This window comes from Balaenoptera borealis, assembly GCF_965194805.1.
Source record: "Balaenoptera borealis genome assembly, chromosome: 2".
Classification (NCBI taxonomy): domain Eukaryota; kingdom Metazoa; phylum Chordata; class Mammalia; order Artiodactyla; family Balaenopteridae; genus Balaenoptera; species Balaenoptera borealis.
The window spans coordinates 32158244-32176236 of record NC_138867.1 but is presented as its reverse complement, the minus strand read 5'-3'; the positions used below and the strand labels follow the sequence as shown (position 1 = coordinate 32176236).

At 40.8% G+C, this 17993-nt stretch overlaps 1 protein-coding gene across 1 annotated transcript in view; it reads right to left on the bottom strand.

Annotated features, from left to right (window-relative positions):
- Positions 1–891: 891 nt before the first annotated feature.
- The window catches only part of SLC1A3 (solute carrier family 1 member 3), a 74741-nt gene continuing 57639 nt past the window's right edge, over positions 892–17993 (bottom strand). Inside the window, exons 5-10 of the mRNA XM_082382366.1 lie at positions 14961–15003; positions 11921–12213; positions 9173–9406; positions 8431–8625; positions 5191–5325; positions 892–3233 (exon numbers count right to left, since the gene is read on the bottom strand). Of these exons, the coding sequence (XP_082238492.1) occupies positions 3029–3233; positions 5191–5325; positions 8431–8625; positions 9173–9406; positions 11921–12213; positions 14961–15003 (1105 nt within the window). The 3' untranslated portion in view covers positions 892–3028. The remainder of the gene's footprint in view (positions 3234–5190; positions 5326–8430; positions 8626–9172; positions 9407–11920; positions 12214–14960; positions 15004–17993) is intronic.

Here is a 17993-nt window from a genome sequence, read left to right as displayed (position 1 = left end):
TTTCCCCAATCAGCCATTCCAATACCATAGATGCCTTGTAAAAAGTTAGATTAATCAAACAGTGATTTGTAAATGTTTTGGTCAAAAGATCCTTTAGAGAAATTGATGGAAATTAAGGATTTCTCCCCCAGAAACAGGCAAATGCACAAAACTCTCCCCACGCTTTCAAGTGCTATTAGAACTCACTTAAGTCTTCACATGGATGATCTAGGGGTTTGTGGACCATACTTAAGAGCCCCTCCTCTAGATGGCTGCCACCTGCTAGTAGAGGGTCAGATTAAAATGTCTCTAGACACAACTTCGGTCTGGGCATTCCATGATATTGCCTCCCAGTCCTCTGTTAAAAAGCATGACAGAAAAAAAAAAGCAGTTGTCGTAACTCGTGCTTTATGAATAGAACGGTTCACTAGCACATTGGCTGTTTCTGAAATATCCCTTGAGAACTTATTCAGCTCTTTTCACAAATGGCAGCAGTAATCACATAGATAAATCTACCTACCTAATTTGAAGGTCAGACAGGAAATTACTTTTTTTGGAAGAACCAATGGTGGCATTACACTTTTCTAATTAATCCCAACATGGAAATGATTCAATTTATTGGAGAAATCTGAATCTGAGGTGAACAAGTAAATGCATGCTGTTACAGCAAAGTGCTTCCCTCACCTCCTCCTGTTTCCAGTTCTAGGAGTTGGGCAGGGAGAGTGTGTCCTTATTTATTTTCCTGTGGTTGGCTTCCCCAGTTGGGCCTTCCAAAATTTTACCTAGTAAAATCTAAAAAAAAAAAAAATCTGCGTGGCACCCTCCCCAGCATTGTCCTGAACTCATTGCAATACTTCCATGAATGAAAATTTTATTTTCCTTCAGGGAGAAGAATAACAACATGCAAAAGTATAATGTAAAACTAATTTTTTTCTTTATTGAAAATACATCTACAAGGTAATGCTTCTCAGTCCACACTGGGTGCATGTAATATGCAGAGCCTGTGATGGGCTGGCAAGAGGATCATCCCAGAGGATCTGCTTTCCATAAGAGATGGTTAGTATAAAAAAGATCACATTGTGTAACAGAGTTAATTTGACATGATTAATTTTTACTCTACTGGTGTCATGACAGCCATGTACATTAACTTTTGTAGTGTATTTCCCAAATAGAGCCTTGACATTAAATGGTTACTCCACCACAGCCTAATGTTAACTTTTGTACACATGTACGTAATGCTCGCGATCTATATAAAAATATCTCTAATTGTATATCAGAGGATGTATGTCTAGATTTTCAATCTGTTAGCATAATTAAGTCCATTCCTCACCATTTTCAGTCAGAAACTCAAACACAGCTGGTATTGTCTGACAGCTCCCACTTCACATCTTTGACTGGATATTCCTTAGAGGGTAAAAAAATTAATCTCCTCTAAACTTGGTAGCTGCCTCGCCTGAAACTAATACCCCTAGTGTTTTGTTTTGTTTTTTTTTTCTTGGAACCACACTGACATGACTTCATACTGTTTCATCTTCTACGGTTTCTCTCAGGGACGCAAACAAAACCAAACCAAACCCCACTTCAGCTGAAGGTTTTAAATGATTTGGTGAATGGAGTTCCAACACAAAGAAATATCTTGTTTTTCTCATTCTAAGAACTTTTGATGATAGTCAAAAACCTTTTCAAATAAGAGGCCACCCACCCGGTTCATGGACCTCTAGTGGAGAGAGAGCTCATTCATTTGACTTCTTTAAAACATATAAGAAGTGACCTTATATTTTGATCTGCAGACTTCCTTAAGGAATGATTTTTGAACTGAAAAGAAAAAGTGTTTCAGGTTAAAAAAAAAAAAAAAGAACCTCTCCTTTTAAAAAAAAACCTTCCTTAAAGATGACTTATAATCTTGGTGTTTTCAAATCCTCTCTTTATAATGTCAACCATGCTCCGTTCTTTCCTGGCCATCTTTAGTGTTCCATAGTAAGACCGTGAGCACCCTTGCTAGTTGCTAGTCTTACGTTTTATTTTCTAAAAGTCTGTGGTCAGTTGAGGAGTGGTGGGAGATATCCTTCCCAGAGTAGTCCCTTTAGTTTGTGAAGAGTAGGAAAGAAGGGAATACTTCCCCTGTTGGGAAGAACTAAGCAGAGTTTCGTGAACAATTCCACTCCTGGAATGGCCTCCAGCCAGGTGACTTGTGTAACTGACATTTTGGACACAGGACCTGGTAAACCACACAGCCATCCTGCCTCCACTTAGAAATGTTCATTCCCAATCAATGTCTATTCTGAAAGTCCCATGCTCCGTGGAATGATACTTGCTATAGGATGTTCTTTGGGGAAATGGAGGGCAGGCTCTTTTATGGTGCCACAGGATGTCTGGGTGAGAATCGACCATAAAGGCATCTAAGGAACTCTCTCATTTTACAGATGGGAACACTGAGGCCTAGAGATGAGACGTAACTTGCCCATGGCCACATGGAATTTTCACTTTCTGCGCCTCCTCACAGCCGTGCTGGGTGTGTATTCGTATTGTCCTGCTACTAATAAAATAAGGACACAAATCATAAGAGAAAGGGGAAAAAAAACCCTTGTAATGTCCAACCGATAACCCATTGCTGATCAAGTTGTTTTGTTTTGATACTAAAACTGAACTGTATTCTGAAGGATTTTTAAATTCTGAAAGTTGATTTAAAACCATGTTTTTAGCCTAGTATTTGTTTTGACTCTTTAATTTGTAAGAACTATCACATTTACAGGATTGTGTGCCACATAAACTTGTAAGATCTGATCAAGACTATTTTTGATCTCAGTACCTTATTAGATAAGACTAACATGAAATGACTTAAAAATTTCAAACATGGGATGAAAACTATACATTTTGGCCACTGCAAAATCCCCCCTTGTTTTTGGATGAATATTTCCCAATCCTATCAGGGCAGGGAGGAAAAGGGAGGTAAGGGGCTGACTGGAGAGAATGAGTTGAAATGAGATGGAAACATTGTATAATGGTTTTCAAACACCTGGTGCTCAAGGAAGCATTTCTTTGTGTTAGTCTACATCTTGGTCTCACTATCAATGGATTTCTCAATTTCGCTTTCCTGGGCAATCAGCTGATATGGTTTCTTCATTTCATTCTCTTCAATCACTGAGTTACCCATTTCGACATCCCGGTTCTTCAGTTCATGTCGTGACAAGTGTTCAACAATGCCAGCTCCCAGGGAGTCTCCCAGCACGTTGGTGGTGGTACGAAGACGGTCCCTGGGGAAGGGAGGGGTGGAAGGAAAAGCGAGGCTCCTGTGAACATCACGGGATTTCAGCTCATATTTTGAACCAGCTGGCTAAGTCACTGGGGGCATCTCTTAAAATTCTGCTTGGTATAGCCACCCACTGCATCATTCCATAATAGACACATAACATTCAAAATCGTAGTTACTAATATATATCCTTATAATTAATAACTTACATTAATAATTATATTATTATTAATAATTATATTATTATCCTGATAATTAATAACTTATATTAATAATTATATTATTAATAATATTATTATCCTTATAATTAATAACTTAATTAATATATTATTATTAATTAATAACTTATAACTAAGGATATATATTAATATTAATTTTCAGTTACTAATTAGAGTACCAACAGTAGGAATGACCCTCCCCTTTCTCCTTTTAAATAAATTTTTCTTTGGTTCTCTTTCCTACCACCCACTTTCCTTTTACCAGAAGGTCTCAGAAGTGTGATCTAGAGACCCCTGGGGGTCCCTGAGGCAAAAACAATTTTCATAATAATGCTAAGATGTTATTTGCCCTTTTCCCTCTCATTTTCTCATGAATGTCTGTCTAGTGGAGTTTTTCGAACAAACAACACAACACCAAAGATAACACAACAGATTGAATGCAGAAGCAGTTAGTCTTGTATTAAGCTAGACACTAAGGAGATTTGCAAAAATGTAAAATGGTATCATTCTTGTCCCTAAATTTTTGGTTTGGAAAATGATATTTTTCCATAAAAATGTTATATATGTGAACATGTAATGAATGGATTATTGTAACCTTTAAATGAATTTAACATTTAAAAAATGCCTAAGTTTTTCTAACATGATAAATATTGATAGATATGACCCACACAGATAAAAGCTTTGGGGGTCATCAATTTTTAAGTGTAAAGGGGTTGTGACACTAAAAAGTTTGAGAACCACAGCTTTATACTATAAAAGTCTTCACATGAGTCAAGTAGTGACTGTGGGCCAGACAGTGAGCTGAATGCTTTCCATGTGTCAATGCATTTAATCCTCACAGCACCACCGGGAGGTAGACGACATTATTGTCTTCATTCTGCAGAGAAGGAAACTAGAGTGGCTGCGTAACCTGGCCAGTGTCACACAGGCGCAGGACACAAACCCAGATCCAAGTGACCGTGGAACTCACGCTCTCAATTAATTATCTTTCCCCCACTTATTGTGCCTTGAGGACACTGAACTCTTTGTGGTCATTAGATCTACCTCATGGAGTCTGTGTAGACTCCAACACCTACTGTGTCCTTCTAGGCTGTCACCTTGGGCATCCTGGGGAGCAATTGTAAATGCAAGGAAAAGAAAAGAGGCAGACAATGTTAGCTGGAAGGGTGACGGGAAAAGGGCAGAGGGGTGGGTCCTAGAGGTTAGGGTCTGAGGGTGCTTTTCTTGAAACTTTCCCCAGAGCCAAAAATCAATTCCACTCAATGACGCCAGCTCTCTTCCCACTGTCTGCACAGCTGCCCCACTCGCTGTTGGGGTCAGATGGGAACATCTGCACCGTATTACGCCATTGGAATGGGAAGCGCAAGAAGAAAGCCTGAGCCAGCCTGGGAGGCCCGCTGTTCGGTCCCAGCCACCATGGGGATGTGTTGTGCAATTCAGAAATGGCTTTGCTGATTTATGTTGGCTTTGTAGACAACGGGTTTCCCAATCCCCGAATGGTTTTATAGAGTGAGAAGCGTAGCAACCAGATGTGCCCTGCAGGCTGATAGGGAGAGTGTGCATGGCGCCTGGGGCTTGGTGGCCAGATAACGGCAGGGATCAGGCAGGGAGGACAATTTAATTACAGGCCAAGCCTCCCCTCTTCATGGAGCCCTTTGGCAGGGGTGCCAGGCTGCCTGGTGCCCTAGGATGACAGAGGAGAGCCCCACGACAGCAAGCCGAATGCAGTCTCAGCGTACTCACAGGAACCAGTCCACTGCGATGATGAGCGTGATGTCGTCGGTGGGCAGGCCCACAGATGTCAGCACGATGACCATGGTGACCAGGCCCGCCTGAGGAATCCCAGCTGCCCCGATACTGGCAGCCGTGGCTGTGATACTGTTAGAGGAAGTCCCCAAACAGAAAACATTTGTTTAAATCTCCCCAGATAGAGAGCAGACCCTGTAAAACATGCACAGGGGCGATGTCTGACTTGCCAAGTTAACATAAGAGGATGTGCTTTAGAAAACTGTAAGTGAGATTGTGTAAAACCCATTGAGCTAATAATCATATTAACTAATATTTATCAAATGCCTATTACGTGCCTCCTGATTTGTTAAGCATGGCTTACCTCATTTATTTCTCACAACAACCCTTAGGAAGTTGGTCCTGTTCTTACAGCTGTTTCTAAATGACGAAACTTGTGCCTATATACTTTTTCATGTACCTGGAAGTATTTTGTAAGGTCTAAAATACTGCACAGTTACAATAACAATTTGTTTCTAATAATTCCCTTATCCAAGCAGAGGATTGTAAAGATACTGAACTTGTATGGTTACTGGGGTCAGAAAAAAAATCAAATTTATTAATTCAAAAACAAAATGATTTATGAACAAGGTTCTGTAGCACTAGCAATATTTTTTATGGAGGCAGTGTGAACCTCATTTGTAGGGCACATAAACTGTCTGGGACTCAGTTTGTTAAATATCTATTTGATAGGCTTATGTGAGAATGTGAAAATGTTTTCTGAACAATAAAGTATTACCTAGATATAAAGTGATATTCATAAAGTAATAAGTCTGTGGAAGAGACTCTTCATGGTTCCCCCGCATTGTTCCCCTTGTACAGTACTAGAATGTTTAGCTGGTGTATGGCCGCCCACAATGAAACTATATTTCCCAGCCCTGCTTGGAGCTTAAACTAAGTTCTGGCCAATAAAACATAGGTGAGGGGCTTCCCTGGTGGTGCACTGGTTAAGAATCTGCCTGCCAATGCAAGGGACACAGGTTCGAGCCCTGGCCGGGGAAGATCCCACATGCCACGGAGCAACTAAGCCCCTGTGCCATTACTACTGAGCCTGTGCTCTAGAGCCCGCAAGCCACAACTACTGAGCCCACGTGCTACAACTACTGAAGCCTGCACGCCTAGAGCCTGTGCTCTGCAACAAGAGAAGCCACTGCAATGAGAAGCCTGCGCACTGCAATGAAGAGTAGACCCCGCTCACTGCAACTAGAGAAAACCCACGCACAGTAACGAAGACCCAACACAGCCAAAAATTAAAAATAATAATAATAATAAAAAAAAAAAGACATAGGTGAAAGTGATCAAGCAAATTGCAGGTTGTGCCATTCCTCCTCCTCCCACTGGCTAAAATTTGGAGGTGATGTTGAGCCATCCTGGACCACCTGGATGAGGGTGATACCCCGGGGATGATGGAACCACAAGTTTTGGTCCCTTACACTGTAGAACACCTACCAGCCTGGAGGGCTTTGTGGGGTGGAGCTGCTCCACATGAGAGAAAAGTACAGTTCTATCTTGTTGAAGGCACTGTAATTGTTATTATTATTTTTAACTCTGACACACGCAACTGAAACCTTTTCATAACACAGGGTTTTTCAACCAGTATGTCAAGGTATGCCCAAGAATAGGTTATACTGAACGGAGATATTGAGATCCCAGCCCCAGTTTAGCTAGACTGGGCCTGGGGCTCCCAGAACCTCTGGCCACGATCAGCCCCATCTTTTTTTAATCCCAATGCATCCTACAACTATTATCATTTCCCGATAGTACAAAATATGTATACAGAGTCTGACATAAATTATTTCTAAATAAACATAGATAGACATACACACACAAATGTGAGGGAACTGATAGAGATTTAAAAAGACTAAAGTGACATAAAAACCAAATACAAGCCATAAACCTGGATTTGATCCTAGTCTGGGGAAAAAGCTATACAAGATATTTTGAAACAACTGGGGAAATTTGAATATAGGCTGGATATTCCAGAAGTTTTTTTAAGAATCTTACTATTGTGGTTATGTAGAAAACTATCCTTATTCTTAGGTGATGCATGCTGAACTATGTACAATGAAGTGTCATGAAGGCGGGGAGAGGTGGGAAAGAAGCAAAAATGGCAAAATGTTAACAATTGTTGGTTCTAGGTAGAAGATGTGTGTTGTAATATTCTTTCAACTTTCCTATGTGTAAGACAATTTATAATCAAAATGTTGTGAAAAAACTGATTTATTTTGATTTCCAAATTAAATTGTTAATAATAATTAAAACACACACACACACACACACACACACACACACACGTGTGCAGGGTCTGATCTGGATTGTGAGATTTTGTCTCCATTATACTCATTGGTCTGTTGTGCACGATGACTTTCATTAAGCAAAAAGAAGGGACGATATTCACATGTGCACATGGATATGCCTGAACTGTCTCCAGAAGGATACAAAAGAAACTAGCAAGCAACAGTGGTTGCCTCTGGAGAAGGAAACTAAGAGATTAGCGGAAGGTAGGAGAGGGAAAATTACCTTTCACTAGACAGCTCAAATAATAGTTTAAAAATAGTCCACAAAAGGAAAATTCTCAACCTGTTTGTCAGTGTGCTCTGTCATATATACTGTCTAAAAATTAACCCAAGAGAAAATGTTAATCCAGTTTTTCAAATGTATTTTTATTTTCTAATTTTTTCAATAAAAGCTAATGAATAATAAAAGCTAAAATTTCAAGGCCTTTTATTGAAGTTTAACATTTTTTAAAAAGAGAAATATCCATACTATGTATTGTACAGATTTTAAAAAGAAAGAGCTGGATATGTTTATAGATGGTATACGGATGAGTAAATCAATCAAGTGGCAAGCAGTATGTATGGTATGATTCCATTAATTAAAAAAAAAAAAGTGTGTATGTCTGTGCATTGGAAAAGGTCTTTGTATACCAAACAGTAACCCTGGTCACCTATAGAAAGATGAGGAGTGATGGTGGCAGACAAGTTTCACTTTTTACTTTATACATTTCTGTATTATTAGAAATTCATTATTTATAAATATGCACATCTGTAGTTTAAAAAAAATAAAAATCTCTCAATATCAAAAATAACACTATTCCTATGAAGAGTCCCCTCTCCCAGTTTCTTCACTCAAGCCCTGATCACCACTCATCATTTAATGTCGTTCTTAAGAAAAGGTCGTATAGAATGTCCCTTGTACCTGATTGTAATAATCTGTCCAAAGTTCAGGTCGAAGTTGTTAACTTGAGCAATGAAAATGGCAGCCAAAGCCTCATAGAGGGCAGTCCCATCCATGTTAATGGTGGCCCCTACTGGGAGCACGAATCTGGTGACACGTTTGTCCACGCCATTGTTCTCTTCCAGGCACTTGAAGGTGATGGGTAGGGTGGCAGAGCTGAGCACAGTAAAACAGGACATGTCAGCTGACCATCCTCACAGCTCAGACTGTGCCTGTCCGTTTTGGTATTTTGGACAGAGAGTTCCTTCCTTCCCCACATCCTAAGTGAAAGGGAACTAAGTCAGCACTAGTATAAATAGGGGAGCAGGGCTAGGGACAGTGGGTCCCCTCACTGGGTCATTTGGCAGCTCCCCTGCTTCTGGGTTCCACTGTGAGGCATCACTTGTGATTACTCCCCACCCCCCAACAAGAGCCTGTGCCAAGGCTCGGCCATCTCTCCCTTAGGCAAATGGCAACTGGACGAGGAAGATGACAACAGGAAAGGATAGCTGATTTCCATTTTGTCCCCTGAAAGGGTATATAGCCAGCTAGTCTTTGAATCCCAACTAGGTCTGACTAGCATTGGAGTCAAAAAGCCAATTCCTACGTCTGGACATTTAAAACCTGGAAAAACACACTCCCGCCCCTCAATCTGAAGGTTCTGGTTCAAAGTAAAGTTTGAGATACATTTTCTGATAGAAATAAGCCACGGATATATGCGTACCTGGAGGAGGTTCCCAGAGCCGTGATGAGCGCTTGCAGCAACCCGCCGATGAAAACCCAGGGGTTTTTCCGCGTTACCAAGAAGTAGAGGAGGGGCAGGACAATGACGGCATGGATGAGTAAGCCCACGATGACTGTCACTGTGTACATGGCAAGCTGCCCGCCAATGACTCCCATGTCTTCCATCTCAACAATTTTCCCTGCAATCAGGAAGAGGATGCCCAGAGGGGCGTACCTATGTAGAAGCAACACACGCACAGTTGGAAGTCTGATTTCCAACAAGCTATTCCACAGAAATTACCAAGTGATAAGAAAAAGTCAGAGAGTTGACTTCCAAACTTTTCTGCGCAGAATACTATGAGGACTTGCAGAAACTGTGAACGTCTTTCTTTTCTTTTTTAAAATATAAATTTAAATATAACTAGTGCATAATTAGGCTTTCCTCTCACTCAGAATTTCTCTAGGTCACAATTCTTTTTTTCTCCTAAACCAGGAAAAAAAGGCAGGTTCAGAGGTTTTGTTACTCACCTCTTTTTTTCCTAAATACCTGTCATTTCACCACACCTGGGTCACTTTGGGGGTCCTCAGATGCCATCCACCCCCCCCCCCACCCCACATCCCATCCTGCTGTCTCCTGCTCCCCTGCTAAGTACTCTGAACAGTCAGAATCCAGTGAACCAATATCCAGACTTCTGGGAGCATTTCCTACCTTGGAGCTTGACTCCCAAGCTAAAGCAAGATGCACACGATGGCATTGCAGTGTTTTAGATTTGCAGACAGCTCTCTTAATCAAGGACAACTTTTATTAGTTTTTCCCATATTACACACTACTTACAATATTACTTAGTATTAATCTTTTTAAATTTAAATAAATGTATGATAAGAGGAAATTGTATGTTACAATGCAAATGAAAAGCTAGCATCATTTGCCATAAGTAGAAGACAATCATAAAATAAATTCAGAGCTATCAAATTTAATAACATGCATGTTTGTACTACCACAATCAGGTTATGGGTGTTCTAGTTAAGCAATTATTACCCACAGGCTGCTACTGCCATTTGTGATCTTTCGCCTGTAGACTTGAAAGAATGAACAACGGAGACATGAAATGTCTTGTACACATTGAATCAAGGCCCCACTCTCTTTGTCCGACGTGTGCTGTAAACTACAACCCAACTCACATTACCCAAAACAGAGAAGCTGATCATCCTTCAGGAGAAGGGTCTGCTGGGAACTATGGAGGACTTATTTCATATTGAAAAATACAATGGTTCTTTTAAAACTCCTTTAAAAACACAGGCCAGGAAATTATAAGAGTACCTGTTTTCAGAAATGTAATAACACAATGTTGAATGTGCAGGCAAACGTACAGCTAGAAAAGCTACATGTGAGGTTCATTCAGCAGCCTTGAATAGGCTTCTTTCATAAAAGAGGTGAAAGGTGGAGGCATTTTAATAATATGAAGATAAATGTCCACTTTCAGCTCTGCCAAGATTTCCAAGGAGGGCCCCCAGCATTTCAATGGGGACTCCTGGGGAGATGACATTCTGATCATCTTTGTGCCCCCAAGTTCATATCCATCTTGAACAAACTCCTGAAAAATGGATTTCTCTGGGCTTTGGGGGCAATAAAGACAAAAGATATTTTTAATCATGATGGTGAGGGCTTTTCTTAGAAATGGATGTCTTCCTGCCTCAGGTGCCAAGAGGGAGTCTGGATTTAAAACAAAGGAAAAAGGGAAAGCAACCCTCACAGGAGGCTTAAACCAATCACAGGGTTCTCTCCCTGCTGGGGAGAGTTTACTTTCCAAGGCCAGTGTTCCTCTGTGGATTTAGTCTTTTCCTTTGTCTCCTGCTCTCAACTTTCTTTGAAGGAAGTTGTGTTATAAATTGTGGCTTGGCCTTCTATAATACTTCCCATGAGTCCTTCAGGCTGGATGCAGAATGGCCATTTACACTTCTTTCTTAGGACTGAAATGGAGGCGAGGAGAGCTTGGTTTTTCTGATGGTCTAGGGGCTTTTCCCTCTCCTGGGAATGCTCTTCTCTCAGTACTTTGCATGGCTAGCTTCTGCTGATCACCCACCTCCTCAGAGGCCTTTCCGTCCCATCCAAGGCAAATTTTAAGCCTCTGCCCCATTCACTTTTTATCACATCACATCATATTACGTGAAAGAAAACCTCATGTTTTATTTTATTATTATTTTTTTCCATAGCACTTGTGACTAAAGCACATGGATGATTTGTTTGTTTGTTTAAGAATGTAAGATCCACACAAGGTCTTACTGCATAGCACAGGGAACTATATTCAATATCTTGTCATAAACTGTAATGGAAAAGATTAAAAAAAAAAAGAGAATGTAAGATCCAGGACATCCTTGTCTGTTTTCTTCATTGCTATACCCATAGTACCTGGCATTAAATACTTGGTATATAGGAGACAATCAATAAATAGTATTGAATGAATAACTAATTAGTTATCAAATGGAGGAATGAGGAGTGGGATCCCATCAGTGCTGGAGTAAGGGAGTTGACACCTTTCAAAAACAAGGAAGCAAACTTATGCAGACAGGCTTGCAGATATGTTCAAGGCCACTACCAGCCCAGAAAGTTACTGATTTTCTTGTGCTTACCCGAATGAGATCATTGCAATTGGCCATCCTGCCTGGTGGCATCTTCCTCAGTACAGAACACAAGTTGATGGCAATAAGCATCTTCTAGATAGCATACATAGCAAATGGAAATACATACCACATTATCACTGCTACCAATCTCATGATGGCTTCGTTAAGAGAATCAAAGAACTCTCTCAGGGCCTGGCCCTGCTCCTTCATGTTTCCAATCACAAATCCGAAGCACATGGAGAAGACAACTAGTCCCAGGGCATTGACCCCATTCACAGACCCTGGCACTGGGACTAACTCCTCTGTGATCCTCGTCAGAGTCTCCATGGCCTCTGACACATTATTTATCACGGCACCCACAAGTGTTTCATTGGACTGGATGGGCACTTTAAAGCTTCTCTTCTCATAGTTGGTTTTAAACTTAAAAAGAAAAGGCACAACAGGGATTAAAAGTAATTTTTGTTTTCTTCTTTTGTACTTTTTGCTCGGATTTTCTATAATGATATACATTACCCCAAATTCAGAGAAAAGCGTTATACAAAGTATCTATCTACCCTGTCTGTCTATCATCTATCTATTTATCTTCTATCTATTTACTTATCATCTACCTAATCTGTGACAAACCTCTACTACTTCCTCAGCACAGACAAACACACACACACACTCAAATACACAACAAACCATAATAGGAAAGAGGTTGAAGATGGAGTAAACAGATACATGTGCTTCTGCTTTTTTCTGAAACCCTAATAAAATGACTATAAATTCAAATATTCACAATAATCCCTTTACCTTCTATGGGTTCATGTTAGGGGATCATGGACAAATCACCTAACATCCCTTTGTTCATATTCCACAGCTGTGAAACAGGGATAACTGTGCTGGTTCTACCTCATAGTGTTGTTGTAATGATCAAATTAAACAGAATATATGAGAACATCTGGTAAATTTTAAAGCACTATACTAATGTTGGCTGGTGGTGCTCAATAACAAAGCCCTTCAGGGACTAGACTTAGTTGGAGACCAGTGAATATTAAACAATTTAAAATCCCCAAAACAACATTCTTCAAAGTATTCCTGAGAGTATTAGTTCTTAAGAATAGTTGCGTGAATAATACTTGAGGATGACAACCCAGTTCTCAAGTCTATAGAAAAGTCTCCTCTTTCCCCATAGCTTCTGCATAGATGCCCCAGACAGAAGATGCTGAGTGTATTACTGTGGCCATTTGAAACAATTAAGCCCATCTCTCTATGATTTTAACAAGAGCAGAATTTCTGGCCTTCACATTGATGGGAGTAAAGCACCAGAGAGAATAATAATCTATGGATGTTGACTGGATCTAGAGTCTAGGTGAAGAAAGCACAGGTGTACATGAGTGTTGGGCCATTTCTCTACCAAGAGTAAATGGGAGACTTTTTTGTCCAGTGGGAAAGCACTATTCCCAAACAAGGACATGGCCAGCTGTCAATACTGTAGACATATTCCCTAAACAATCAGTGGCACTGCTCATAATTTTAACAAAGAAAGTGATACCTTTTTGTCAGTCAGCTCTCAAATCTCTATTCTACTGGGGTGCTTATGCATTTTACGGATTGTCTAGGGTGAATTTTCAATCCCAATTAGCCTTTCCTACACCTCCAACTCTTTCCCCTTAGACACAGTTTGCAGCCTACACCGAAATTGCAACCTCATTTGCATTCTGATCTAAGACAAATAGATCTGGGATGATACATTTGCTTCCCTTTCAAAATCCTGTAAATGCAATCCAAAACCAAATACAATAAATCTTCATGAGTCAGCACTTTTCCCAGCGTTGCTAGACATCAGCATTTTTGATGTCACCTAGTGCCAGCTGACTAACTGGAATAGTCAACTCCATGGTGCTGGGGTTGGCTGGTTGGGTTGAAAGGGGTTTATTATTTATGATTACAGTTGTTTTGAATAAAGAGAGTTAGATTTTGCCCTCGCAGGCTTTTATTTTTTTAAATAAAGAAGGAATTTTGTTTGAATTTTGCAGTGTGCACATGCATTACCTATTAAAAATGGTCAATACAAATTTTTAAAAGGGAAAAAAGCAAAGAGTGTAAAACTTGGTCCTCCATGAGTTTGGGGTTTGATTTTGTTTGTTTTACAGATCCCAAGCACAAGGGTTAGGGAATTACAACAAGGGTGAAGTGACACCATCTGGAGAAATGTTTGGGAGCTATAATTTAACAACTAGAATGTCTAATTGTTTCCCTTTTAGTATCTTGGGCAACAAAGCTTTTTTGTTCAGGTGAGGTTAGAATGAACTTTACTAATTTTATCCCCTAATAGTAAAATGTATTTGTGTCTTCAACACAGAGAGCCAAGAGTTGCTTGGATTTGGGGCTAAAGGGAACTGGATTTCACTATGGCCTCCTGCTAGGGGTCTCATCAGCCTGGATACCCCTTCCTGGGAAGCAGAACAGAATGTAGAAGCAGAAAGAGGATGGAATTTGAAATCAACACAATGGATTTGAATTCAGGTCTGCCATTTACTACTTGTGAAATCTTACACCTACTACATAACCTCTCTGAATTATCATAGATAAGTTGTCTCATCAATGAAATGAAGACAGTGATACCCATCATATCTATGTGAAGAGTAAATATAACATTAGTGCTTGGTACAGAGCGGACATTCAGTACATGATGGTGGCAGTGCTTTCTGATGTGGTTCCTCCTTTAGAATCTATAAGGCCCTTAGTAGACTTTGAAAAAAACAACCCATTGATTTTTAAAATCAAACCCAGAAACTTGAATAATCTCCCTAATCTTTAAAGCGAGTTGTAAATATATCTTATACTGGAGTTTGCTTGCTTGGTGAGCTTTTGTGTATGGGCTATGGAGGAGAGGAGAGAGAGTCTCCTGATTAGCCTTCTTAATAATTAACAGAGACTTAATGAGTCATTTGTATGCAAGACATATAGTGTCTGGCAACTAATAAAGCCTTCAGTACAGGGAAGACCACCCCCCCTCCTCTCCCAATTCCCCAGAAAACTCTAGTGCTTTCCATCTGCTTGGCAAGAGAAGTGTTTCTTACTACAGAGAAATGGGAAAAAATTAAATTAAATTAAAAAGAGAACCCTACTCTGTTTGGTACACCAAAGAGGAATTTTAAAGGTGAATTAGTGGCTGTGTTTACCTGTTTAAAGCAAGCTTCCACCAGATTTGGAGGGAACATATTCCTGTAAAGAAAATAATGGTCACTTGAAAAATTCCCAAATAATAAATCAGTTCCTTAAATACTTTTTCATTGTGTCTAAGGTAAAGATTGCACTGAAATAAGCAGCAAATGGAAAAAGAGAAAGATTTTGGTGGATCTTATGAAATGGGACATGGGTCATCCCTCAGCGTGGCCCATGTAGTTCATATTTTTCAAGGAAGTCCCAAATTCAACTCATCTGTCCTTTTGTCAGACAATGGGATTTTTTTATTCCAACATCAAACCCTGCTCCTAGGAAAAACCCAAGCGAGAATGGAAATGCCTTTTATCATAAGCATTCTGGTTAACTGAGGTATTATTCAATAATGGCCATTTTGGTATCATGCCATGTGTTCAAGGACCAAGTGTTCGCAATCAAATGTCATGGTCAGACTGTTCTCCACAGAGTCCTCCCAAAGGCCCTCTGGGGGATGAGATATTGACTCTGAATTGCTAGAGCTTCTAAGGCTCTTTGGTGACCAACAGGGAGATGGCCCACAAAACTTGAACTTGAGGCCCATGTGGCAGGGTTTGTTACTGCCTCAGTGCAGCGTTTGTGTTCATGGTGGGGAAGAAGTAAGAGGCAACACTCTCGCTGGGGAATCTCTAGCCAGCTGTATGACCTTGGCTAATTCATGGCACCCATGTAGGTCTCAATTGACTCAGCTGTTAAAGAGGAGATTGGATTAAACTATCACTAGGGCTCCAAGACTAAAGACTTCGGGAGAAGGAGACATGACCCAGGCAGCTGGAGAGTCTGAGATTCCAGCAGGTGTATGTCATCAATCAGATTTTAAGGTTATAAACTCTTGTCTCTTCCTACTGCCTAGACCAGGGGTCCCCAGCCACCGGGCTGTGGGGCAGGAGGTGAGCGGCAGGCTAGCCAGCAAAGCTTCACCTGCCGCTCCCCATCGCTCGCATTACTGCCTGAACTATCCCCACTCCCCAGCCCCCATCCGTGGAAAAACTGTCTTCCACGAAACTGGTCCCTGGTGCCAAAAAGTTGGGGATCGCTGGCCTAGACCATCCAGTTTCTTTGTCCTTCCCATCTATGCTCTATGGGTCTGTTTCTACAAACCCTGAGAGAAAAGTGAGTTTAGGAGATTCCAAGATAAACGCTCGAACCAGGTGTCTGGGTGGGGACAGGTTAGTCTTACACTTGTCACTGGGGCAAGGAGGGGCAGAAACACACCAGATAGAGAATGACAAGATCCCAATTCTTTAAACAAGGAGTAGAAATTATACAGAAAGAAAGTATAATAAAATACCCCTAATCCAAACTCCCTCAGGGTAAAGTTCCTGAAAAGAAAATGGTGAAAAGCCTTAATTAATTGTACGAACTAAATAAAATCATTATCATTGGGTGCCAACTTGGTATGAAATAATACAGAGTGGCTTGTTACCTTCGGATAATTGCGATTAACTCCCTGAAAAGGGCTTTCAGGGAGGCACCATGGGGCTGCCTTGTGCTTACATATAGATGACACAAAGTCACTCATGGTCGGAATTGAGAGGTGCTGCTGAAGAGACCCTTTGTTGTCCAAATCACTCTTGAATCTACCGGCCACAGACCCATTCCTTGAGATGGCACGTGAACTCAAGTCCCTAGGAGGAGTTTCTCTCAGATGGTCGGTGGGGAATCCTTTAGAGTAAACATCTAGGATTGGTAAGCCAGTCACTCTGCAAGTACGTTATAGAGAAGGGAGGAAAGGGCTAGGTTTGGGGAGGACAGCCTGGGTGGGCTACTTGCTGGAGGCATGCTAAGCAGGTGGGGCATTGAGAGGTCCGTGCTGGGATATCTTCCATTTGCCTTTCTCCATCCACTCTCCAACCTGCTCTGTGCCTGGGAGGCTGACCCCTCACCTTCTGGCTTCCTGTTGGGTTTGTCCAGTGGGAGGCGCTGACAGATCACAGGGCAGTGGGAGGAGAGAAGTGGATGTATATATTCTTCCGGCTCTCCCTCTGGCAGGTTGGGCAACAGCTCCCTCCCTCCAAATTAGAGCTGTAGTCCCTATCCTGAGGGCCCTTTCCCTCAGGACACAGCCTGTCCAGACTTCCAGTATCGGCTCCCTTCTGTCCTCAGAGCCACAGGTGGTAACAAAACAGCTTCCTATTGCTGTTAGTCCTCTAGTGTCTCACCATCACTTTTAGGTTCCCTTTACCCTGCCCACACCTTTGCAAACCCCGTTCAGTGATCCTTTTGGGCTTGCAATACGCTTCCTGCCAGCAACTGACTGATGCAAAGGCAAGTGTGGAGAGAGAGCAGGCAGGGACGTGCCAGGCTCAAACTTGGGCTTACTTCTCAGTTCTGTGTCCAACATATTCTATCCTCAAGTCTGTTTCAAGTATTAGATAAGCTAATTTGTAATCAGTGTACGGTCTGTGTATAAAACAATGCTAAAGAAGCCATCCTTTAGTCTTTTATTATTGATCTTCATAAATAGTACAAAAGGAAAACCTTGGGACAGGTATGATCAGATGATCTCTAAAGTCCCTTTTGGAAATAAGTTGTCGTGTACAATGGATGATGATACAGATCACAAGTTCCAAATTAAAAGAATCCAATGAACAGGCTATACTTGAAAAAAAAACAAAAAGTAGCCTTAAAGAGCAAGACTTGAGAAAAGTAGGTCAAGAATTATTGAAAGGCATTATGCTAAGTGAGATAAATCAGACAGAGACAAGTACTATATGATTATCACTTATATGTGGAATCTAAAAAATACAACTAATTAGTGATTATAACAAAAAAAGAAGCAGATGTATATAGATATAGAGAACAGATATAGAGAGCAAACTAGTGGTTACCAGTGGGGAGAGGGAAGGAGGGGGCAATAGAGGGGTAGGGGAGTAAGAGGTACAAACTATTAGGTATAAAATAAGCGACAAGGATGTATTGTACAACACAGGGAATAAAGCCAATATTTTATAATAACTATAAATGGAGGATAACCTGTAAAAGTTGTGAATCAC